Raw genomic sequence first — 26,769 nt, 5'->3', positions numbered from 1 at the left:
AATAGAGCACAGTACTGAACATACTATATTATAATTTCTTATTTATTTGTTTAATTGCCCCCACTAGATTGTTAGCTCCTCCAAGGGAGGGCTGTTCTTCCATTTCTAACCCAGAAATCTACGTATAATCGTAAATGAAAAATAAATGTCTGTTGAATGAATAAGCCTTAAACTTTGATTAAATCATGGTCCCCTCACCTGTAAAATGGGGCTAATAATCCTAGAAGAAGATTGAATTGCAACTGCCTGGGAAACTATAAAGCATCATTCAAACTTTTTTTTTTTTTTTTTGCAATACGCGGGCCTCTCACTGTTGTGGCCTCTCCCGTTGTGGAGCACAGGCTCCGGACGTACAGGCCCAGCGGCCATGGCTCACGGGCCTAGCTGCTCCACGGCATGTGGGATCTTCCCGGACCGGCGGACGAACTCATGTCCCCTGCATCAGCAGGCGGACTCTCAACCACTGTACCACCAGGGAAGCCCCATTCAAACTTTTTAACATTATTTACCAGACATGATTTGGTGTGTTGGGTTTTTTTGCTTCGTTTTAATCAGTCACTCCATTTGCAGTCAGTTTTCATATCCTGTGTATCCGTATTTTAACATGTAATTGTATTTAACATGAAGAAAACCTTCATGGTTTATGCTATACCCAAAGGGCACAAACACTTTAATTTGTGGGTTTGAAGAGTCACAGAATTCTAGACCTAAACAGACACATCAACTTAGTTTTCAGAACAAAATTCCTCTTCTTTCCACATAAAGGTAGTTATTTTAAAGCCAGATGTTTACATATTATAGAATCTCAGGCAAGATTATAAAAATGCAAAGGACTGAATGGATATGCATACATACCATCAGTCATAATCCAATCTCTGATATATCTATCACTCAGCAGAGGCACTTTAAATCTACACTGTCCATCACAATAGTCACTAGCCACATGGCTATTAATTTTTATTTAATTTTAATTTCAATTAGATAAAACTAAAAATTCAGTTCCTCAGTTGCACTAGCCACATTTCAAGTGCTCAAAGGCCACATGTAGTTGGTGACTACCAAACCATACAGTGCACATATAGAATATTCCCATCATTGGGCTTCCCTGGTGGCACAGTGGTTAAGAATCCGCCTGCCAATGCAGGGGACACGGGTTCGAGCCCTGGTCCGGGAAGATCTCACATGCCGAGGAGCAACTAAGCCTGTGCGCCACAACTACTGAGCCTGTGTTCTAGAGTCCACAAGCCACAACTACTGGAGCCCATGCTCAGCAACAAGAGAAGCCGCCACAGTGAGAAGCCTGCACACATGAAGAGTAGCTCCCACTCGCCACAACTAGAGAAACCCCGTGCGCAGCAACGAAGACCCAATGCAGCCAAAAATAAAATAAAAAATAAATTTATTTAAAGAAAAATAAGAAATATTCCCATCATCATGGAAAGTTCTATTGGACAACACTGCCTTCCGTGAAACAGTTTCATATCAAATTACTGAGCGAATTCTTTTAATATGGCTTTCTGCCTGCAGTAATGAAAACAGTGTGATAATTCAGAAGAAATGTTAAACAGAGGGGTAGTCAGAAGAAAAGGAAATATATCATTTTTTCATAGGTTGAGAGGATGCAAGTTTATGTAAAAATTCATTCTTTGAAGTGACTAATCCAATTAATGGCAATACTAATTGGCAATGCTAATTTTGTTTAGCAAACTTTCTTCCCTGTAACATAGACCTTTTTCTTAATGTACACCTTCAACATCACCATCTTTGGAGTTTGGGTAAAAGGAGCAATCTTCTAAAAGCTTTCCCATGTTAAAAGTCTGATCACTTTCTTCAAATTAATATATCACACTATACTTTTAAAGTATTTTATCTCCTAAAATATATAAAGCATATTTTATTTGGGACTCTAATAGCTAAATGTTAATTCTATAAAATCTAACTTTAGAATACACTTTTGGAAGAGTTTCTTTCTAAAGCATTAAAATAAATATCTCTGCAAACTTATCTGAATTTAAAAGATGGCAAATCTATCCAGTACTAAGATTTGTATTTTATATCCATGAAGTAGATTCTTTTCTTTTGAAATATTAAACAAGCTTCCAAAAGCGGGATACAAAAATGGTTTACAGCAATTGCACAAATTCAATGGAATTTTCAAAGAATTTCAAAATATAATGGTTGAAAAAAAAAACTAAGTATGTTTGCTTTGGGCTCTCTTGGGAGGCAAAATATGTATTTATGTTCAAGTACTAAATTAAAAACCAAAGGAAACTTCATTTTAATAAAAATCACCTTCAATATAAATTTTTAGAAAGTGTTTGGTGCTCATCAGTGCCCTCTAGAGTCAGTTATTACAGTTCAGAGTGAACCAGATCTTAAAACAGTAATTCATTATTTAAAATAAAAGTGATACGGACTTCTCTGGTGGCGCAGTGGTTAAGAATCCGTCTGCCAATGCAAGGGACACGGGTTCCGGCACTGGTCTGGGAAGATCCCACATGCCACGGAGCAACTAAGCCCATGCGCCCCAACTACTGAGCCTGAGCTCTAGAGCCCATGCTCCGCAACAAGAGAAGCCACCACAACAAAGAGTAGCCCCCGCTCGCTGCAACTAGAGAAAAGCCCGCACACAGCAACAAAGACCCAACGCAGCCAAAAATAAATAAATAAATGAATTTTTATAAATAAATAAAATATCATAAAATAAAGGTAAATAATTTTTAAAGAACTTAAATCACAGTCAAATCATAATTTCCCCTCAAAAATTTCAAAATTCCCCTCTAAAAGTCCACTCTTTAAAAAATGAGTTCAGTTTGGCAGTGTCTCCTTTAGATATTTATATTGTTTTGCAAAAAGATGCTTCAAGTGAAAGACACTATGCCTTTTGAAGTTTACTATGCAAAGGTTCTTGCTCCAAAATCTGCATTTTTAAGATTTTTAAGTCATGTATTTTTATTTCTAGTTGTCCTCCATATGCCTAAATTTTAAGAATCACTCTATGTTTAAAAAAGCTTACCTAATGTATACTCCATTAAAATAAGATAAAGGGAGCTTATATTTCTTGAATATGTTGAAAATTTCAAATGACAATTCACTGTAAGGCCAGTTGGCCCAGGTTTTTGTACGTCAAGAAAAAGAAAGCCTGTGTTTACTATCTCTCAGATATCACCCACTAAATTATTTTAGTGAAACATATCTCCAAATTTCCACCAACACAAAAACTACCATCAAATCTCTTTATGTTTCAACTGAGTGATCCAGTTCTCCGACCCTAGAAGTGCAGAGACACAGAGGAAGCCTGCAGGCACAATGTGCCCATCATCACGCAGCAGAATTCAGCACCCCCTAAGGCTGGCTTCATCCCCCAGCCCAGAGCTGCACAGGTACCAACCCGTGTTCTGAGCGTGCGCCTCTGCAATGCTCTCAGGGGCTCAGGCACACGCAGTCACCATACCCACAGATGAAGCCCGTGGTCGCCAGAAGACCACTACGTTCAGGCCAGCAGTCAGAGCACAAGGCAGCAGCCCTTTCTGTTCAGAAAAGAGGGGAGTAGTGGTCCATTCACAATTTTCCGAATGCTTTAAATATGCATAGGTACAGAAGCAAGATGTTTATTGTGTACATCCACTAAATTAATTTCCGGTTTTCTTCTGTCTCTTTAAAAATTAAAAAAAAAAAAGTCATTGTTTAAGCTCATTCTAGGGGGAAAACTCCAATTACTCCCGACCCTCAGCTCTTACTAAACTTGCCTGATGTTTCATAAACTGCATACACCATACGGAAGGGACAAAACGGGGCAAAGCGTTCCATCAACTATTTTGATAAAGCAATGAAGTCAAAGCACTACTGATAAATCCCTCTTTGGACGTTCAACAAACCCATAAAGAGGAGGACTAATGCATAGTATTCTTGCTTATGAGGGGTAAAAACAAGCTCTTTCTTTTATGTAGAAAATAGTTATGCAGCTTGGCTCTTGATGTGTTACATCACCTCCTCTCTGCTGCTTATTACCTGGGCTATTTCACTGCCCTGTGTTTTCTCCACTGGAGGGCACAGTTAGCTAAAAGAAAATTTGGTGAAACCTAATTTGGTCTGTTCTACGGTTCCAGAAAAAGTATGGGTGGGAAATGAGGTTAAAGCTGCTCTTAGAAAGGGTGTTTCAGTAATATTTCTGAATTTTACCTATCTCGGTTCTCCTTGAAAACCATTATAAAAGATAATCACTAACTGGCTAACAGCTAAAACAAAAAAATATATTCCAAACACCACTATCTATATAAAGTGTAAATAAAAGATGAGGCGGAAAGCAAAGAATGATTTTTTAAAATGGTGAAAATGACCCACTTCAGGTACAGAATAATCTAAAGAGCAAGTGCAAACAGAAATTCTCCTCTTCAACAAGCATATACACGACTACTGCGGTCCCAACGAGGCATCACCATGAGAATGTGGTGTTGAATGACTCAGTTCTTTTGCAATGACATAAGTCATAAGCTCAGAAAAAATAGGTTTTATTTATTTTCTGTTTTTTGCATTATCATTTTAGAGATAAGCCAATAGGGGATGCTATTCAGCAGTTCATTTATAGCTGCCTTTTCTTTACAAGCCTAATCAATCATACGGGTGTAGTTTCAATATGCTTAGGAAAAAGATTAGTAAAAGAGACACAAATACTGCACTTCTCGATAAAGTCAATAAATGTACAGCTTTCAGAGGAGCTTATAAAACAACAGGCTTTTGTTGTTTTAAAAACTGCTTTTGAATAAAACTGTTTCTAGGCTCCAACTTATCAGTAAGCTTTCTAAGCTTTTATTGTGTTGAAAGTAAAGTGACGGAGGACAACTCTATGGATATTACCGAGGGAATCACTTTTATTAGGTCAAATGACAAAACATTAAAACTTAGCTTTTTATTACAGATAGATCAAATTAATTTTTTAAGGTAGCAAATGGGGCAGAATAACTTGGGTGGGATTAAGCCTTCAGAAAGATCTTCTAAGTATCATGTACATTTAATCAAATTACTCATGTTATTTTAAGCACATCAAAGAAATCCAGAAGTTCCAGCTAGGATCTTCTACATAATTCAGTGGCAGGCAGACCAATCCTCTGCAGTCCTAAGAGAAGAAGGAATTCCATCTGCCTGATAACACAACTGATCGCTCCCAATCCTTTTCCCCATTTATTTAAATCATGGCTAACCATAAGAAGAGTCTTCTAGGCAGAAGGTAAACTAGTACAGAGTCTGTGCTGTAGATGCACAGGGAACAGCAAGGAGGCCAGTATGGCTGGAGTGGAGAGAGGCAACTGCATTCAGGTCCGAGTTCAAATGTCACCTCATGAGAAAATCTTGCCTAAGCACCCTATATAAAACTAGCAGGGATACAAACTTCCTCTCCATGCTCCTGTTATTCTCTATTGTCTACCTTGCTTTATTTTTCTTCTTAGTACATCTCATCGCAAGACTTACCAAATATTTATTTGTTTATTGTCCATCCTTCCCTATTAAAATGCAAGTTCCATGAAGGCCAACACTTGGCCCATTTTGTTCACTGCTATCCCCCCAGCACACCAAAGATGATCAAATATTTGTTGAATCAATTAAATGAAAGATTAATGATGGGAGTATGGAGACAGCTCGAGAATAGAGGATACAATATCCATGATATATGTTGTATGCCTGACATGAGGGGCCAATACCAAACAAGGGGCAGAAATGGTAGTAATATAAAAATGTAACAACAAATACAGAAGAAAAAGAGGCATAAAGACTACAGAATTAAAACTGGTGATAACAGCTGTCCTAGTCTTCTTATACTTGCCTTTGATCCGTTACCAGAGAGTCAGATTCTGTCACTAATCAGCAACAATACCTTACCTTAAATAATACCTGTTTCTTAAACACAAGAATAGTCATCTTTCCAAAACCATGAGTGTTTCACCTCTGAAAGAGGAAGGCAGGAAAAGAACACACACACACTCCCCTTCATTCAAGGGACAAAATTTGAGTAAGTTACCGAATCTCTCCTATCAGAAGTGACACACCCACACAAAGAAGCACAGCTTCCCTTGAGCCCCGGCGATGGTGCATGGCCAGCCTGAATCTTGAGAGGCCCGAGAGGCTTAATTTCTTATTGTACTACAGTCCTTTTAGACTTGGTCCTTGCATCACTGCTATTCAAGATGAACTCAATCTCTATCTTCTTTTTAAAATAGTATTTAGATTCACACATCAGGCTCTCCTGGTTCTGAAAACAAACTCAGCATCAGTAAGGCCATATCGCCATCGGAGATACAAAGCAGAATCTATGTCCCTAAGCTCCTGTATCTTTGTTCCAGCTTTTCAGTGACTCAGATGGCACACTTCTCCATTTGGAATTTAAATAACACTGAATCTCCAACCTTATACTCGACTATTGTCCCAACCAGGAATATATGAAATGGATTTCATAATTTTTATATTAATAATACATTAATATGGGGAAATGGCAAAGCTAAGAATATACCACCAGGGTAATGAACACTACTGACTTCTTACTGGCTTTGAAATGGAATTAGAGAGAAATAAGCTCTGAGGATAGTAACAGACCCACACATATCATACACCCACCCCAGCTTCACTTCTTCATACCCAGTCCTGATCCTTTTCCAATTCAGTTGAACTACACTGGGTCAAAGTCTTCAGATTACTAGGTACTCCCTAAAAATAAAGTTACTTAGACTAACTTAAAGTAGACCATCTTGTGACATTTACTTCAAATTAATTGAAAACCCAATATTCCTAAATCATTTGGTAACAGTTCTCAAAGAATCTTGGCAATAAGACAGTTTTCACATACTTATACTCTTTGGCTTTATAAGCTGTAGACCTGACTAAAATAATTTAATGGCCTAATATGGCCAAGAACTCAATGACCAGCATAATCAGGAATGAGACTTTGTTTAATGAGACGTGCAATCGTATCTCATACCAAAGCTGGCCTCCTTTCATCCATTTCAGTTTCAAATGAACTGCAATATATTGTTTATCCAAGTCTATAGGACCTTAAATCAATTATAAAATTTTACTCAAAACAAGAAAATCTCCCTACTTTTCTACTGAATCTGTAGGTTAGGATGCTTTCAGCTGAAATAACAGAAATAGCTTTAAGAAAAATGGGGTTTATTATCTCAAAACAACAGGAAGTGTAAGGCACCACCAGAATGGGTGAATTCAGCAGCTCAGTGACGGAATCAAAGACCCAGATGCTTTCCATCTTTCTGCTCTGCAGCACTCAGTGTGCTGGTTCCTTCCTCAGTTTGTCCCCTCTGGTCCCAAAGACGGCTACAGGCAACACATCCTCACGGACCAATACCCTTCCTTCTGCCTCTTTTGAAAGGGGAGGAAAGCTTCTCAGAAGCCCTCGCTCCAGGAGATTTCTTACATCTCATTGGCCAGAACTGTGCTACATGCCCATTCCTAAACCAATCTCTAGCAAGGAAAGAGGAATCATCAAAGTAAGTGTAAACTACGATTGGGCCCCTGGATCTGAGGAGAGCGCCCTCCTCCTCTGAAGTATATGGCTGTCCAATACCTATACAAATCCAGCATTCTGTCAACAAGCAACCAACCACATCTGCCACAACTCCCTCAAATGCTGCACTCACTCTGTACTGACCACATGGCAACCATCTCCTGTTTAGTAGATCAGAATTAAATTATGGAGAGGAAGAGATTAATTCATACCTTAATGCAAATATAATCCTAATGAAGTTTGTTCAATATTTAGTCAGTCATCTGTATTTATAAATAGTATAAAAACACTTAAAACTAAGGCTAATCCATCAACCACCCTGAGAGGTAGCAAAACTCCCATCCACAGTGAAATATTATAACATATATCAACTTATGCTTCAAATCTACTATATTTCTTTTATTATTTCCAGGAAATAATTCCTCCTACCTTTTCCTTGGTCTTTATTTGTTGCTTTGTTTAAAGAAAATGAAAGCAAGGGCAAACATGGTGATGAAAATTAGAGCTAAACCGGTAGTGCCCTGTCCACATCCATCCTGACCACACCATTGGACAGCACATTCCAAATGTGTCTCTTCGCCCCAAGGGCTTTATCTGGTGGCTGAAGCCAGCAACACCCAAGTGCACAGTGGACATGAGTACTATCGAATTAATGTTCCTCACCACCAACAGTCCTCAACCAGTGACTAATGGCCATTGGTATATAAAATACTTGAGCTTCCAGGCCCTGCAGGTGAAGTAGCTCTGAAACTTGAGTTCTACACTAGCTACAGGTGATCACAGGGCTTGATAATAGCCCCTTTATTGGCTGTGTTCCCTTCCCTGTCTCCCTCCCTACTGGTATTTCTTGGGATCACCTTCCAAACAAACTGATTGCACTTGAGTCCCTGTCTCAGTATCTGCTTCTGGGAGAACCCAAAGATAGGAATGCAAAAGGAGAGAAAAGTAAATGTTTCCATTTGAAGAAACATTAACACACTGACAAAAAAAAAAAAAGTAATTCACAATTTTCAAAGAAGTAATGTATTTTGAAGCAAGTATTATTAGAAGATTTAGGTGTTTATACATGGTCCTAATCTTTGTTATATTTTTAAAAATTAGAATCAAAGTACATCAGGAAACTATTTCCTCATATCAAAGATGATACTTTTGCTCTGGAGATCTAAAAAGCACCATTATGTCATCAGCGTCATAATTCATAAGAATCTAGCTTAAATAAAGGTTGGAACAGAAAACCTTTAACTAAAGAAAAAATACTCTGAATATCTTTAAGCCTGAGACAAAAACAGTAGGGTACTGAGTGAGAAATGACAGGAACTTCTAATTACCTCTTACAATAACGCTTCTAATACAATAATGGAACTTTAAACAGTTATGGCAAACTTGAGAGTCTTCCAATTACATCAGAGTTGAAATGACACCTCACTGCCAATAACTTAACTATATCCTTAATCCATTATACCTAACCATAGCCACTGCATATGTTAAAAATAAAGTTGAAGTATTTTATTTAAAATTAACATAATTTGTGGCTAAATTAGTTTAACTTTTAATTCAGAAACCCAGCTTACATCAACAAAGTTGTTTCAAAAAAAGTTTTAGGTACGTTCTAAAATGGACATATATTAGATAATCACATCAAAAGAAACTTAGGTGTTGATCGTGACAAATGTGCAACAGATCCCAACATAAATCTCTGAAGCAATTTGAACCTCACACAAAGGCTCCAATCAACTCATGGGGCAATTCTATTTCTAGGTTTCTAACTGAAGATGGAACGGGGAAAAAGGCCCCATGTCCTGTTTGTGCGTAATGCTTTGTACAGTGTTTCCAGACACGATTCAGAGACTCAATATCTCTGAAGATATACAGAGTGGGTATTTTTAGACATATTTGATAGATGCAATAAACAGAGAGGCTGACTGAAAATTCCACAGACGATAAATGTCAAAGGAAGGTGGACTCTGAACTCAGGTCTTCTGATTGTGTTTCCCTGCTTTTCCGCCTAAAAAGGAAATAACAAACATTTACCAAACTAAGCCAAGTGCTACATGGGATACACTCAAACAGCTCAAAAATAATGTTCTCCTTGTCCTAAGATATTACATGTTGAGGCTCCAAAGTTTCTACAGATCGTAAGATATAGCATATAATTTTTGACAACTATAAATGACTGCTGAGCCAAAGGATTTTGGTAAGGAACTCAGAACATCAGGCTTGGGCCAGTTCTAATCTACAGGAAGACTGCCGGACATCCACCCAGAACCACACGGGAATCACTGCTTTCCTCCCAAACCCTGCTCCTTCTCTTTGGGTTTCCGCAGTCGGTGCCCAGTGTCAGCCTCTATCGCTTCCTTCACCCGCACAACCTGCCTGTGACGAGGGCCCAGGACTTCTACCTCTGTCTCTCGTCTGACTCCCCCGCTCAGTCCCTGCCCCCCACGACCTTAATCCAAGCCACCATCACCCAGCGCCTGGCTTACCACCGCCACCAGTCTCCTGCTGGTCCCCCCATCTCCTGGGTGGCTCCCTCCACATCCATTCTCCAAAATGCCAGAGTAAGTGGTCCAAATACAAACTTGATCATGACATCTACTGCTTAAAATCTTTCAATGACTTCCCACTGCCCTGAGGCTAAATAAAACCCTCACGGAGCCTCAAGGTCCTTTAGGACTGGCCCGCTGCCCATTTCTCTAAGTCTTATCTCTTGCCTCTCTCCTCCCAAGGACTGTCTGCCCAAAGTTCTTGAATGCTCTCACTTTCCTCAAGGGCTTCACGCAAGTCTTCTCTCTGCTGGAAAAACTCCCCTGTTCTCCAACCCCCTCACCCGCCCATTTCTCATTCATCAACATAGTTTGCAGAGTTCACAGGAGTTCCAATCCCAGGGTCTCCTCCACTTCCTAGCCATGTGCCTTCAGACAAACTGCTTGATCTCTCTATTATCTTAGCTTTCTTTCAGTCAAATGGGGATAGAACCTATGGAGTGCATGAGGAGTAAATGAACTCACTGAGGCATTTAGAAGAGTATCTGGTAAATGGTAAGCTTTTTAACAAACATTTTGTCTTATTACTATTATTAACATCACCATCATCTTCCTACTACCTCTTTTCTTCCACACCTTGGATTAAATGTGACTTCTTCCAGAAACCTTTAAAACCCTGAAGAGGTGTTCCCATAGCTGGCTCCTGCTAAACTTTTCAGAGCCGCTTATGTAATGATCTGTGTCCTCTACTAGAACAAAGAAGGTAGCGACCAAAGCTTTCTTGCTCACCACTAACTTCCAGACCCAGTGCGGTACACCAAGCAGACTGCCTTAAAATCACCCTTATCAGGAGCTTCGGCAGGAAATTTGGCAGGAGCCCCGACTCAGAAAACCTAGATTCAATTTCTTGTGTCATTTACTAGCTGTGTAACCCCTATACCACTCCCTGCAGCTCCCTCTGGTCCTGGAATATTATGTGGAAGTAATAACTACAGGGTGGTTATGGCAATCATTTGAGAATACTTGCAAGAGCAATTTGTAAATTAAGATGTCATCATTACGGTAAAATTTCATTAATTCAGCCTCCTCTAATGTGTGAACATCATTGTCTAACCCCTGTTGTATTTTTTTCACATTATCTATAAAGAGATCATCCCCTCCTTTCTCATGACAGGCAATGATAGGTATTGGAACACACAGATAAGCAGCTGCTCCCTGTTCCACAGCAATATTATGCCTGAATGTGCAAGATTAGGGGAGCTTGCTTACTTTATTAGGTCTGTTTATGTGACAAGATGGGAGTTTCAGCAATCATTAAAGCAAGCTTGGCAATATTTCTACTGGAAGTGAGCTTGGTGGTGAGCAGGTACTGCCGGCATTACAGTAAAACCAATTTGGAGAATGAGTTTTCTACATACGAGGAAAGTTAAGGGAACTCTAAAACTGGAATTTAAACTTCTAAAGGATACTGCACCCTTTGCTGGCCGAGAAGCAATCCTAAAAACTATACAGTATTTCCTTGGCAATTTAGTGTCATCAACTTCATCTGTAGTTAGGGCTATAGGCACAGCCAAGACTATAGATAAGAGATAACGGATCGACCCACTTGGCTTGTAGCACTATACACAGTGAAAAAGTCCCCCGGTCTTAACATCCATGTAGGAGCGCACCAAGAGTAGGAAATAATGGTACCCTCGGGGCTACAGAGACGTGTGTCATTTCTTCGAGAGTTCAGGCTCCTGTACAGAGAAGGCTTCTCGCCCCATTCCAGCTGCGGAAATGTGACGAAGCTCAGTTCTGCCAGCACCCTAGCTGTTACCACTCGTCACCTCCGCCTGTCCTCCTCGCCCGTTTTCCTCTCTGAATTCATCCCTGACAAGTCTCTTCTATTCTGCTGTCAGAGTCTGCTGCTCATCACTCCTACCACTGCTTTCAATCAACCGAGCACCGAGGCAACCCCCATTTTCTGCTCTGTGCCACTGACCCTCTTGCCTAAACAATCTCTAACCGGATGAATGAACCTGAGCAAGTCATTACCTCTTCCAGCTTATTTCCCTAATAGTTCAACTGAAGAGGTCACCAACAGCCCTTCCAGTTTTGTTATTCTATCATTAGTCTCTTCTGCCTCCTAATGATTTTTTAATTTTCTCAAGTTTCTCACAAAATGGCTGACTCAGCTTTTGTAGATTATCAACCAACTGCACTATTCATTTCCTTCCATGAAGCAAACAACGCATATACTCAGTGCTCTGTGGTTAACCTTCTAGCAGTTATTAAGTATATACATTGACCATTCAACGCCTTTACTACCAAAGAGATTTTCCAGGAAATTCAGTTCAATGTCCCCAAAAAGACTGAAGGCTCTAGAAAGCGTGGGTTCATTTTTTCGGGCCTTTAAAATAACAAAAGTACATTTTGGTCAACACATCCTAGAATTCAGTTTTTTCACTCATTCATCTCAGCCTTACCAATTAGCAAGGTTTTACTGAAACTTTCATTGGAAGAGTCTTTCTTACTAAAAGAAAGCCTACTTGTAACAATTTTACAAAGACTTGGGGAAGGATAATAAATATATTACAAAAAATCCATTAATATTGAAATGTTTATTAAATCTGGCAAAGTGGTTGATTTCCTACAGCAATTTCCTAACACATGTATGAAGGAAGATTAGCTTATTACCAATGCTACACAAGGACATCTCTGCTCTCACTGCATTTCACACTTTCAAAACTGTTATCCCAGCTCTGCTACAATAATTCCATAACCAGTCTTTGTCTAATCAGCCTGGGTTTAATTTTAATCTAGCTTTTTAGGTGTCACTTGAGATTTTAAAACAAAGAGGAAAAAAGGTGTACAAATTATTTTGTAAAACATAACCAAAAGAATACAAAAAGCAAAGCAAAACACCCCATCCCCATCAAAATATAATTCAAAGAAAATATATTCATTCACTACATATTATTTATTGTGCACTCTCGAGGGGCTTGTAGTTTAGAACAGTCATGCGTGCAAGCACAGACACACACACAAACAACCAAAAAGGTAAAGTGTGGAAAAGCCCACAAAAAAGCACAAAACAAGCACTATCAGAGTTCCAAAAGTACATGATGGCTTCCATGTGGGCAGCTGCACATAAACATTCAGAATCTGGACTCTGAAAAGCAGGTAGAATTTCATGAACAGGAGGAGTAAGGAAGAGTGAACAACAAGAAAGAGCACTCCAGGCAGAGAGAGATCAACATTCAACAACACTGAAACTACTGAATGTCTCTGCACAAGCAAAAGGACACAGAAGCAGAAAGAAGCGGTAAGTACAGGCACTTCTGGGACACAAAGACATTCAGGGCAGTCTAGTTCCAGGGTCTATACTATGATAACTTCTTCCTGAGGTTATAGTCTATATTTTGTTTTTAGACTAAATAATTTCATTTTTAGAGGTGGGGAGACCACTAATATTTCTTAGATTTACAACTAATAAGAGAATATAGAAAGAGAAGATAATTCCCCACAAAAAAATACATTATCCCTCAAAAACACTGGAATATTCAGGAATACCTGAATATTTTCATTCATTCAACAACTATGTATTAGCACCTATTCTGTGCAGGCTCTGTCCTAGGCACTTGAGATACATAAGTGAACTAGAGAGACAGATCTTTGTCTTCATGGTGCTTCCATTCTAACAGAGGTAGACAAACAAGAAATGTCATAAATGAGCAAAGTATACAGTATGGGAGATGGTGACAAGTGCTATGACAAAGAGCACAAGTAGAGCAGGGGAACGGGGATCAGAAGGGTGGAAGAGATCAGTCTGTAAGTTTAAAGGTAGGAGGGAAGGTTTCAGTGAGAAGATGATATTTGAGCAAAGACTGGAAGGAAGGAAGAAGACTCAGCCACATGCATATCTGGGGAAGAGCATTCAGGAAGAGGGAATAACCAAAGGCCAAGGCAGCAATGCCAAGCATGTTCAAGGAAGAAGGGAATGTGGCTAGGAGGGAGGGCGAGACATGGGCAGAGAGGAGATCAGAGGTAAAAGAAGGCAGGATTCAGGTGGTCAAAAGCCTTGTCAACCATAGGAAGAATCTGGGGTTTTCATCTAAACGGGATGAGATGGGAGACTGGAATTGAGGTATATACACTATTGATACTATGTATAAAATAGACAACTAATGAGAACATACTATATAGCACAGGGAACTCTACTTAATGCACTATGGTGACCTAAATGGGAAGGAAATCCAAAACAGAGGGATATATGTATACGTATAGCTGATTCATTTTGCTGTACAGTAGAAACTTACACAACATTGTAAAGCAACCATACTCCAATAAAAATTAATTTAAAAAATAAATAAATAAACAGGATGAGAAGACACTGGAGGGATCTGAGCAAAGGATCACATGATCTGACTAGAGCTTTTCAAGGATCACTGGCTGCTCTGTAAGAACTGATTATAGGGGAGCCAAGGTGGAATCAGAATGACAGGAGGCTGTTATAATAATCGAGGCAAGAGATTTGGGTGGCTTACACCAGAGTGGTAGAAGGAACTGGATACTGGATATTTTGAAGTTAAAGTCAGTAAGATTTCCTAATAGACTGTATGTGGGTGAGAGAAGAAGAGCTGAAAATGACCCAAGGTTTTTACAATGTAGTTGAAAAGTTGCACAGAACCAGATTTTTCTAAGCCCATCGTATCTCAGGTTCACTAATGGGGACCGTATTTCAAGGAACCACTTAGTAAATCTCTTCACAAAGGAAGCAATCCTCCTGGAGTACTGTGAGTCGCCTCCTAATCAAGCTGTTCACAGCTTCAGATTTCCAATAGTTCATCTGCTGAGTGAACTACATTATTTCTTGGTTTCAACAACCCCTTTTCATCAAATAAGAGCAATGTATACAAATAAAGATGTCTTAAATATATGTTACTTGGCATCCATAAAAACACACAAGATGTTACATGAGAACCTCATTTACATCTCATTTCACTGTCATAATAACCCTGAAAAGTAACAGCCCTATTTACTAGATGAAGAACGTTATGCTCAGAGGTTAGCAATCTTTGTCCAAGGTCAAACTTCTTAGCAAGTAGCAAAGCTCAGACCTGCTGTACTGACCCTAAAGCCAATCTTCCCGTTAGCGCTACTGTTCCCCAATGTCATACTCCTGAGAAGCAGTAATTGTTCAAAATCTTTAGTTTTCTAGTCTTTCCTCCCTTCCCCCAATGACTAGATCATTTAAGTAGAAATAACTTCACTTAACAGTGGTAAGGATAACTTTTCAGAAACTGGATAGTCTCCCTGGAATTGCCAGTTAGAGACCAGGCAAACACGTTTTTTCACCAGACAAAATGAATAAGAAAACAAAGCATTCGGATGTGTGGCAGGCTCCTCAACAAACACGTTTTTTCACCAGACAAAATGAATAAGAAAACAAAGCATTCGGATGTGTGGCAGGCTCCTCAACTATCACACCACAGTTCTATGGAGTGACCTCGAGAAAGCAATAACCCAGTTTCAGGGTTCATTCAACGTTATCATCCAGTCCCTGGTCAAGAGTAGAACTTCCCATACCACAGTGATTAGATTTTCCCCCAGGGAGAAATAGTCTTTGAAAGATGATAACCAGAAAGTGCACAAAAATGGCCTCCCTTACTATAAAGTACGAATTTACATTTTTTAAAGGCAATTTTAACTGAGATTATCTGAATAACCTGCTCTTCTCTATCTCTGTGACAATGCAACAGCTTCAGAAAGATCATAGAAGCAAAAACTTCTGTTTAAAGTTGCAACTCAGGGCTTCCCTGGTGGTGCAGTGGTTAAGAATCCGCCTGCAGGTGACACAAGTTCGAGCCCTGGTCCAGGAAGATCCCACGTGACGTGGAGCAACTAAGCCTGTGCACCACAACTACTGAGCCTGTGCTCTAGAGCCCGCAAGCCACAGCTACTGAACCCGAGTGCCACAACTACTGAAGCCTGAGCACCCAGAGCCCGAGCTCCACCAGAGAAGCCACCAAAATGAGAAGCCCACACACCACAATGAAGAGTAGAACCCTCTCTCCACAACTAGAGAAAGCCCACTTGCAGCAACGAAAACCCAACGCAGCCAAAAATAAATAAATAAATTTACTTAAAAAAATAAAGTTGCAACTCAGCATTACCCTTCTGCTTAAAATCCCCACAATTGTCTTCCATGTTCTTAAACAGCCCTGCTCACTGCCCCTGAGCCCCTCTCCACTCCCATCTTACATCATGCCTACCCTTCCTTGGCTCCAAGTGCTCAGGCCTTGTTTTAAGGGGACCCTGCTCTTTCCCACCTCAGGAGCCTAGCACCTGCTGGTCCCTCTGCTCTGTCTGCTACTCTTCACTTCCCTTCAGATCTCAGCTCAGTCATCACTCTGACCTTCTTTCACAAGCTCCCATAGAACCAAGTGTGTCTGCTTTCCACCACTTAACAGGGCAGTTTGTTTCTGATTCCTGTTTGCCGTCCCACTGGTCTGTTACAAGGTCCATGGCCAGCCTCAGGAGGATGTGGACGGTGGGTGGACAAATGAACAGTGTTGGATCACACTCTCCACCAAGATGGTGAAGGCTTCACCCTCCCTGCCTCCTAGCCTTAATCGTAATCTATCCCAGAAGGCAGAGATATAAATTGCTATATTTTAATATTTTTATGTTCAGGAAAGATGAGCAGGAGAGAAATGGAATAAAGGATCTGTGCTACAGACTGAATTCATATGCTAGAAACAAAAATGTATATGTTGAAATCCTAACCCCCTCAATATAATGGTTTTGGGAGGTGATTGGGTCATGAGGGTGGAGCCCTAACAAATGGCATCAGTGCCCTTATAAGACACCCCAGAGAGCTCCCTGGCCCCTTGTCATGTGAAGACAGAACAAGAAGACAGCTATCTATAAACTAGGATGCAGTTCCTCATCGGAGACCGAATCTGCCAGCACCTTGATCTGACTTCCCAGCCTCCAGAACTGTGAGAAATGTTTGTTGTTTAAGCCACCTAGCCTATAGTATTTTTGTTATAGCAGCCCAAACGAACTACGACACACTATTAAATTTCTTTTAACTTATCCTTATCTACAAATGGCTTTAAAGGCAATGGAATTGATCTATTCAAATCCACTTACCAATGTATTCGCACTAACCAAATCTTTCAATAATTTTTTTCTGAAACTGAAAGAAATCATCCTCAACCAACAAAAACAAACAGAAAATTAGTTTTGAAGCTCAATACTCTCACTTGAGTGAGAGTAGCAAAGGTAATCTGAGTTTGCTGAAGATGCAGCCAGCCAGCTATTAACCTTTTCTTACTAAGCCTTATCTTGTCAATTAGCTCAAGTGATTAGTATATAATGCTACAAAGGCTAATAATATTACTAATAAGTTATTAAGCATTTATGTACTAGGCACTGCACCACCTGTTTTACACAGAATAAGTATTCTCATTTACCCTTCACAACAATCCTATGAAAACAGGTGCCAGTATTATCCCCATTCTGTAGATGAGGAAAGTGAGGCTCACAGATGTCTACTACCTTACTCAATGTTACACTCTAGTTTAAAGTAGAGGAGCTAGAATCCAAGTCTAGATTTGCGTCTCCGAGTCTCAGGTTTGATCCTTAAATAGGAAAATTATTATTGCACAGAAAGGAAGAGGAAGAACAGAAAAAAAAAAAAAAAAAAGGAAGCAGGAGACAATGGAGGCTGGTGTGAGGTTGGAGGAAACAGCTCAGAGTACAGAGGCTGAATTACTAATTCCAGGAAACCATCCTCTTTGGTTTTTCCTCCAAATAAGACCAGGGCATGCTTTTAGGGCCGATCCTCCAGTTGCATCTGTTTCCTCTTACACAGCTCTAGCCCTAGTGCTTTAAGGTTGCCGCTGCTAACTCCAATCTGGAGACTGTTCCATTTAGGCCTATGGACTCCCTTTTCAGAGATGAAGTGAAGAATTAATAAATATCTTCAAGAACTTTTATGACTAAGTTCATCTGTTTCTCTGCCCTCCACCACCTGGCTGCTTTAAAAAAACAGAACAGGGCTTCCCTGGTGGCGCAGTGGTTGGGATTCCGCCTGCCGACGCAGGGGACGCGGGTTCGTGCCCCGGTCTGGGAGGATCCCATATGCCGCGGAGCGGCTGGGCCCGTGAGCCATGGCCGCTGAGCCTGCGCGTCTGGATGACTGTGCTCTGCAACTGGAGAGGCCACAACAGTGAAAGGCCCGCATACCGCAAAAAAAAAAAAAAAAAAAAAAAGTTTAAAAAAAAACAGAACAACCAAACAAAAAAAACAACTTTTTAAAAAAACACTGCGATCAACATCAAAAACAAACTCACCAGCAAGAACAGGTCTACCAGAATGTCAACAAGGAGCATATTACACTAACCAAGCTGGACCTCCGGAGATTCACTAAATCCATTTGAGAACGCCAGACTGATAAACAGAAAACAGCATTCAAGGTCCGGTCCAGCCATATTGATGACAGTCAAACCCTTCGCTTTGTTAAGCACCTTGAGCGCCTTTCCAATGTGTTCCCATGCAACAAGATTCATGGTTACAAAAAAAAAAAGATTCATGGTTACAAATCTGAAGAAAATCCCAAGCTACTTGATTCCAAAATGTGCTACTTATCCTGCAATGGTTCCAGAATTACCAAGCATGTCCAGATTTGAAAGTGTGCCTTAAATCAAAAAGCAGTAAAGTTCCTAAGGTATAAAGGAATCCACCCCAAGTATCCATGTAGTCTGTAAGCCAATCCCCACCACACACAGCATGTAGATGTTGCATAAAGGACAACTTGGCTTTGCATCCTGATCCTGTAACTCACCAGCTATGAAACCACAGACGAAGTCATTTACCTAAGCCCCTGTTTCCTTCTCTGTACACTGGGGATTTTGGAGCACAACTCAAAGAGAAATTAATGATAATCTATATGAAGTGCCTAGAACACTTCAAGCATTCAATAAGTGATAGTAATATTTCTTCTGGACTTGCCAAGTTAAATAACATTTCATACATACATATGTACATACATAATCATGTGGCACCTCAAAACTTAGTTAAAGAAAGGGACCCACTGTCAGTGGGCCCTGGTCACTCAAGTAGCCTTCAACAGTTTGAGGTAACTAGACCAATCCTGCATAGCTGTCCAATGTAAAAACAGAAATTACACACCACACCTGATTTTGAGAATCTGATTCTTGGAGCTTGGCTAAGCAGAGCCAGCTTTGATGAATGGCTTTTCCACGGAAGAACCCCACCACCCCATACCCCTTTTTTTTTTTGCAGTACACGGGCCTCTCACTGTTGTGGCCTCTCCCGTGCGGAGCACAGGCTCCGGATGCGCAGGCTCAGCAGCCATGGCTCACGGGCCTAGCCGCTCCGCGGCATGTGGGATCTTCCCAGACCGGGGCACGAACCCATGTCCCCTGCATCGGCAGGCGGACTCTCAACCACTGCGCCACCAGGGAAGCCCTCCCATACCCTTTTTAAGTCCTCATTGTCTACTGAATTAGGAAAACCTTGCAATACTACAGAGCCAAATGAGTTCCATCGCTTTGGAAAATCTCAGGGATCTGACAGTGCAGATGTGCAGAGGGCAAAATGCAGAGAAGAAGACCCTTTGCAAAATCTAACTCACTCCACAGAATGGACTATTTTTTGTTGTTGTTGTTAAACTTCATAGTTTATTTGGATTTCTTTAGTTTTCCTTTTTTTTAAATTAATTTTTATTGGAGTATAGTTTGCTTTATAATGTGTTACTTTCTGTTGTATAGAAAAGTGAATCCGCTATACATATACATATATTCCCTCCTTTTTGGATTTCCTTCCCCGCAGAATGGAATATTAATCAGCAATTTAAAAAAAAAAAAAAAAGGGCTTCCCTGGTGGCGCAGTGGTTGAGAGTCCACCTGCCGATGCAGGGGACACGGGTTCGTGCCCCGGTCCAGGAAGATCCCACATGCCGCAGAGCGGCTGGGCCCGTGAGCCATGGCCATTGGGCCTGTGCATCCGGAGCCTGTGCTCCGCAACGGGAGAGGCCACAACAGTGAGAGGCCTGCGTACCCAAAAAAAAAAATGAAGCCACTGAAACATGCCACAACATGAAGGAACCTTGAAAACACTGTGCTAAATCAAAGAAGCCAGCCATCAAAAACTTCACATTATCTCATTCCATTTACATGAAATATCCAGAATAGGGAAATGTATATTGACAGAAAGAGGGGGTGGGAATGAGGGAGTGACAGCTAATAGGTACAGGGTTTCTTTTAGGAAGATGAAAATGTTCTAAAATTAGGTTATAATGATGGTTGCGCAACCCTATGAATATAATAAAAACCTTGACTTGTACACTTTAAAATGGGTAAACTGTATGGTCTATGAGTTATATCTCAATAAAGCTATTTTAAAAATCTAACTCATTAACTGATTAGTGGATCCTTCATTCTTTGCTGCCTGGAGCTATATCCTCTCCTTTAGAAACTAAGAGCTCAGAGTTGCACCTATCACCTCCACTTTATTTTTTATTTTTTTATTTTTTTTGAAGATTATTTATTTATCTGGCTGTGTTGGGTCTTTGTTGCTGTGCACGGGCTTTCTCTAGTTGCAGCGAGCGGGGGCTACTCTTCGTTGTGGTGCATGGGCTTCTCATTGCGGTGGCTTCTCTTTGTTGCAGAGCAGGGGCTCTAAGCGTGCCGGCTTCAGTAGTTGCAGCACGTGGGCTCAGTAGTTGTGGCTCACGGGCTCTAGAGCACAGGCTCAGCAGTTGTGGCGTACGGGCTTAGTTGTTCTGTGGCATGTGGGATCTTCCCGGACCAGGGCTTGAACCCGTGTCCCCTGCATTGGCAGGCGGATTCTTAACCACTACGCCACCAAGGAAGTCCCCACTTTATTTCTATATCAATCATTTCAGATAAACTCCAATGATGGAAACTTGCTCAAATAAATGCAAAATGTGTCTACGCTCAAACCAAATTCTACAGATTACATTCTCTGTTGCTCCACAGCAAGGACTATTCACTTCTTAGCACAAACTGACCACTTCTGTTAGCAATCTTCTTTTCATTACTTGCTACAGTGACCTTCAAACAACTTGAAGCTCCACTTTCACAGGATCTCTTTGTTCTTGGAAAAGATACAGAAAGTATCACATGACAATGGCAGGCAAGAGAGCCTCACCTCCTAAATTGGCTAAACCCACCTGCTAGGGACCTAGTGAAATCACCGTAATTCACTTGAGTGGGACTGTTACTGGAGAGAACTAGGGAAGGAATGACCCAGCTCTTGATTAGAAGATGAAGGAGATAAATTAGAGGATGGGCCGTGTAATGGATGGTCTTAAAAACCTACTAGACTAAGAAATCTGTGGTATGGAATATTTTTACAGATTGCAAACCACAACTGTATTTCGGGGATTTTCCAAGGTGTTTTTTTTTTTTTTAAACGTCTAGAAGAGCTTATATCTGATCAATATGCCAGTTACTGTGGGAAAAGACAAAAATGAGGACCCACAGTCCCTGCCTCTCAGATTCTAAAATCTGAGGGGGAGAAATTAAACATACTCACATACAGAGACTTAAGAATGACAAGTATAAAAATATACTACCAACTCAACACATATTGTTATGTAATACTTAAAATAATTGGTTATGGAAAGGAAGATGTTAAATAAACATCAGTATTAAAAACTTAGGCAATGCCTCCCTAATGACACCAAGGTGCCCTAAAACCGAGTTCCCTTATTGAGTTTATGATTAATCTCTTTACCCAAAACTTTATTCCTTCTCTGGTCCCCTCTGACCTCAATCCTGGGCTAACTGAACACTAATCAACCAGAGTCAGATGACTGAAACTGCCACTGTCCATATAACATCATTAATGTACTAAAACTGCTGTTGTCAATGACATCATTAACGTATAAACTCAGGTTGTTTCTCCACTACAAGATGAGCTCACAGGCCCCTGAGCCACGGACCACCTGGCCTGGGAATCATAAACCAGAGACACCCTCACTCCCAAAACTATGATTAGGAAATGTCACAGAAATGTCCCTATGATGATTAACCCCAGGCTCTCTGTTCTTTCCCGTGGGGAAAAAAAAAAAGAAAGAAAAAGAAAAAACAGAACCTTAAACTCAAAGACCAAGTTGAAGTGGATCTGAGGCTTGTCTCCCACTCCCCTGCTTGGTGTCCTGCAAATAAACCCTTACTTTGTTGCAAACACTTACTGTCAGAGTTTGGCTTTCAGCACCACAGGCACAAGAGCCCTTGCCTGATTACATTAATAATTGGTTGAACAAATTACCTATTTTTAATCACAATTTAACCCTAATTATTCAAGTGTCATCTCTGCTTGTTTGTTTTTCAAATTATTTCAGTTTTTCTTTGTTTTTCAAAGATTCCCTGAATTTGGAGAGAAAAAGGAAGACGTATTTTCTTTTAAGATCCAGGCCCCCACATGTAAGTAATGTTAAAAATAACAACTTCATTATTTCTTCTACTTAAATACTTAAAAAAGACAGTTTTCCCAACAAGTGAACTGGACAACATTTCACTTTATGATACTATGATCCTCTCTGTTATATCCCAGTGTTCTAGTTCAAATTTCATTTCCAAATCTTTTAAACATTGCCCTTAATTTATCAAACATCCTTCCTCTGGGGCCAAACCTTTTCAATATAAATAATACTTATGAAATGACAATGTCATATCACTTGGCTTTTTACTATGGATTCATATACAGATGACTTGGTCCCTTTGAGTTATTAGCCACTATGGTCAATTTTAGATGGTTAAAAAAAAAGTTATTACCATAAGTCTTTGCTTACAAATTACAAAACTTATTCATCTTGATATATGATTTCCTAAAGCACTAGAGTCTTGTTCAAAAGTCAACAAGCGGACTTCCCTGGTGGCGCAGTGGCTAAGAATCCGCCTGCCAATGCAGAGGACATGGGTTCAAGCCCTGGTCCAGGAAGATCCCACATGCGTCGGAGCAGCTAAGCCCACGTGCCACAACTACTGAAGCCCGCACACCTGGAGCCCGTGCTCCGCAACAAGAGAAGCCCCAGCAATGAGAAGACTGCGCACCGCAACGAAGAGTAGCCCCGCTCACCACAACCAGAGAAAGCCCACGCAAAGCAACGAAGACCCAACACAGCCGAAATAAATAAAACCTTCATTTAAGAAAAAACAAAGTCAAAAAGCAAGTTTTCCAAACCTGACAACCAAGAATTTGGGCTTATCAACCGTAAAATTACAATCTTGATTATAATCAAGCTGAGCACTTCACTTGCTTTTTCAACGATCAAAAGACAATTAGGTGACTTTTTAAAATATGTATTATGTTAATAGCTGCTTCACATATTCATTCCTACTTGAGATGTTTTCTCCTTTTGTTGCTGTCCCAAAATGTTAATTTATTATGTTTTTCCTACTAAGTTGTTGAAATGTTTTTGAGTGAATAAAGTTCAGAACATGGAGTGACATTATTTGTGTACCTTATTTGAGCCTAGTCTGAAAGCAACCCCTAACCACTCCAAAATTCAATAAAATGCTTTGTGAAGTGTACATTCAATTATAAAACAGCAGAATGAATAATCACATCGGAGAACGGCATATCACTCGGTTTAAAAAAAAAGCTAAAAGAAACAAAAAATAAGGAAAGAAAATCAACAAAGAAGGCAGAAAAAGAAAAACAATAAGCGCAAAACTTTCCTCAGATGTTTCCCAACTTCTCCAATCCGACCTTTCTCCTCCATCCTCAAAATCCCCCGACTAGATGGAACAAGACCTGTTTGTTTAGCTCACTCTTTCTGGGAATACTTTTTCCTGCAAATGTCCTTCTGCCGAAAGTATTTCCGATTTCTACATGAAGAGTACCGTTTTGCAGAAGCAATAATTCTTGCTACTCATTAGGACTCCAGAACAGTTTACCAATTTTTTTTGTAAATTACCTGAACTAGGCCGAATCCAAGGTTCCAAAGAGCAGAAAGTCTTCTGAAATTCTATGTCCTCTTCCTCCACCCTCGCCTCCCAAAAGGCAACAGAATACTTTTCATCCTAAGCACAGGGCCAGTATTCAAGCCAAAGACTTTGTTTTAAAAACACTCATAAGGGGCGAGCCAAGGTGCGTAGAGTGCGACTAAGGAAGCAAGCAGCAAGGCGACTAACTCCGTGAACCCGGAACGGCTTAAAGGACACAAGCCCCAGGGAGTTCAGGCCAGATTTCTCCCGCGCCCACCAACTGGCCCTTTAGATTCGCTGACTTAAGCCAGCAATGTATTTAGTATTTAAAAACTCTAGAAGTCTAAGCAAGCCAGAAAATGGCTTAGGGGACAGGCGGGTATGCGGGACGCAGGAATCTCAGAATGGAGGAGAGGGGAGCTGGGGACGGGAAGGCCAAGCGCTGGGCCCAGAAGTGGTCAGCGCGTACCAGGCCCGGCCGGGAGCCGCGCGAGCCGCAGCAGGAGCGAGGGGGCCGGCGGCCCTCGATTCGACTCACCTGCCCATTCACCGAGCCCCGGTCCGACCCCCGGCTCGTGACCCAAACCCCAGACCCGAAGGGCCGTGAAGAGCGAGCACGAGATGCGCAGAGCCAGGTAGGCCACGGTGCCCGCGCCCACCCAGTATAGGAAGCCGGCGGCAGGCAGAGCGCTCTCCATGGCTTTCAACCAGGCCTCACTACCTTCGTGAATGGAAAAAACAAACGAATGAATGCAGGAAGAGGCGCCGGCCGTGAAGATGAGGACTACCGTAATAGGCGCTGCTCCTACACAGCTTTGGGCCTAAACCCCGCCCATGGCACCACATCCGTGCCGCCATTGGTGATCTATCTTTCTCTCTGCCTGTAGTGCGTCGGTCATTGGCTGACCCTAGTTTCACTGCCCCGCCCACGACCCCTCCTTGCTCTCACCGAGCAGCGTTTCCGTTCTAAGGAGGCGGATCGCTCAGCTGCCAATCAAACTTCAGCCCCGCCCAACGTGTCCCCACGCCCCCAGGATTCAGCCAGAGGGTTGCAAGTCTCACCGCCGCCAAATCGCTCAGGTCTCTCATTGGCTGGAGAAGGCCTCGCGATTACCGAAGGTTGTGCTCCGATTGGCCAATCAGACCCAGTCTGGTTTGAGCTTGGGTTTGAGGAGGGAATGGGGTCAGAGACACCGGTAGTGAATGAGAAGATTGTAGAAAGAAGTGGAGCCATGGTTTTATTTTCACATCTTTGTTAAATGTGCTGTCGTTGTTCCCGTAAGCTTTTCCGAATATAGGTTTGCATCTCCTGTTTCTGTGCCGTCCCCACGACACACCCTCGCTCCGGTTACACAGCCTTACGGAGGGCCTTCTAAATGCCAGGCGTCCCTCCCGCGCGGAGCATTAAATAACATAGTTCCCAATGTCTTGGAGTTCAAGGCAAATAACTTCATGGCGTCAAATGACTATAATACGCAATGGCATAAGAGCTATAAAATGAATGAAAGATGCATTATGGGAATACAGCTTGATGAACAGTTAGATGGGGGAAGGGCTCCATGTTTTAACTGGACTTAAAGGACTATAGAGATTTTTCTTTTACTTTCCTTTTGTATTTCTTTTTTTTTTGGTGGGGGGGCGCGGGGGAGTGGTGAGACGGTACAAAAGTGCACAGTCCAAGTACAGATATGAAAACCACCTCAGCAAAGTTCCAGAGAAGTAGGACCACAAGGTAAATTTAAGAAATTGTGTAATGCCATATAGTGCTTCACACGTATTCCCTCATCCTCCCATCAAGAGTTTTTCTTTCTTTTTCTGGCAGGGATTTGGGAATCATATAAGATACCTAATATTTTTTCTTAGCCAGTAGGGGCTGCTGATTCAAGACTTGAGAGTTTCTTAAAAGGCAGAGACTTAAGGGTAATAATTCTAAGGGTCAACATTTCAACACATCGTGAAGCTAAAGTCATAATTTTATAATATTTACTTTAAGAGCCTTATCTCTCCCTGCCCAACCCCCTCTCTCCTCCTCTTATAGGATTAATTAGATATAACCTCTTACAGGATTATATATTATTTCTCCACTCCCTCTTATAGGATTAATTAATGTTCTTCATAAACTGTCAGTTGTCCAGCAGAATTCAGCCATGTGAGTTGAGCTGGCACCATATTTTGTTTTAATTGAATTTGATATCTTTGGCTGGGGCTGCCTGTCCAATTCAACTGAAGTCTCACCACTCCTCTCCCTCTCCTTCATCCTCTCTCTCTTGTCAAAACCTTTGCCTACAGTACAGCCCCAAATTTATATATCCCAATTCATCATTGCTCACCAAAAAAGGTCCCTCCAGATATTCAATCCCATTCTTCTTAGAATAGGGTGGAAGGAGGGGAAAAGAGTTACATAAACTAAAAATACATATTTTGTTGCATTTGTATGTATGTACTGTATGCATATATAGCTCACACTACAATTTATGATTATTGGGAACACTATGCTGTGAATCCATAGGACCTAGAATAGTACCTGGAACTTGGAGACACTCAAATATCCAACAGATAAGTAGAAGTAAAGATTCATTCATTCAACAAACACTATTCTGGGAATTCCCTGGCGGTCCACTGGTTAGGACTCTGCGCTTTCACTGCCGAGGGCCCGGGTTCAATCCCTGGTCAGGGAACTAAGATCCTGCAAGCCTCCCAGCACAGCCAAAAATATATGTATTATTCTGCTCTAATTATGTACCAGTAACTGAACTCAGTACTAGGTATACAATAGTGAAAAAATGGTCAATTCTTAATC

General features: G+C 41.0%; 1 protein-coding gene across 2 annotated transcripts in view; it reads right to left on the bottom strand.

Annotated features, from left to right (window-relative positions):
* HSD17B12 (hydroxysteroid 17-beta dehydrogenase 12) overlaps positions 1 to 24,768 on the bottom strand; it is a 165,955-nt gene extending 141,187 nt beyond the window's left edge. The window contains exons 1-2 of one of the 2 annotated variants that reach the window (XM_082659482.1): positions 24,691 to 24,768; positions 23,960 to 24,065 (exon numbers count right to left, since the gene is read on the bottom strand). Coding sequence is in view for 1 of the 2 variants with exons in the window: in XM_082659481.1 (XP_082515607.1) it covers positions 24,508 to 24,667 (160 nt within the window). In the remaining variant the exon portion in view is untranslated. Of the gene's footprint in view, positions 1 to 23,959; positions 24,066 to 24,507 lie in introns of both variants that reach the window. The other variant, XM_082659481.1, reaches the window with a different exon arrangement.
* Between the last annotated feature and the right edge of the window lie 2,001 nt (positions 24,769 to 26,769).

Source organism: Grampus griseus, assembly GCF_964374135.1.
Source record: "Grampus griseus genome assembly, chromosome: 8".
NCBI classification, from domain to species: Eukaryota; Metazoa; Chordata; class Mammalia; order Artiodactyla; family Delphinidae; genus Grampus; species Grampus griseus.
The sequence above is the reverse complement of the archived record's forward strand: the minus strand, read 5'-3'. Positions and strand labels throughout refer to the sequence as shown.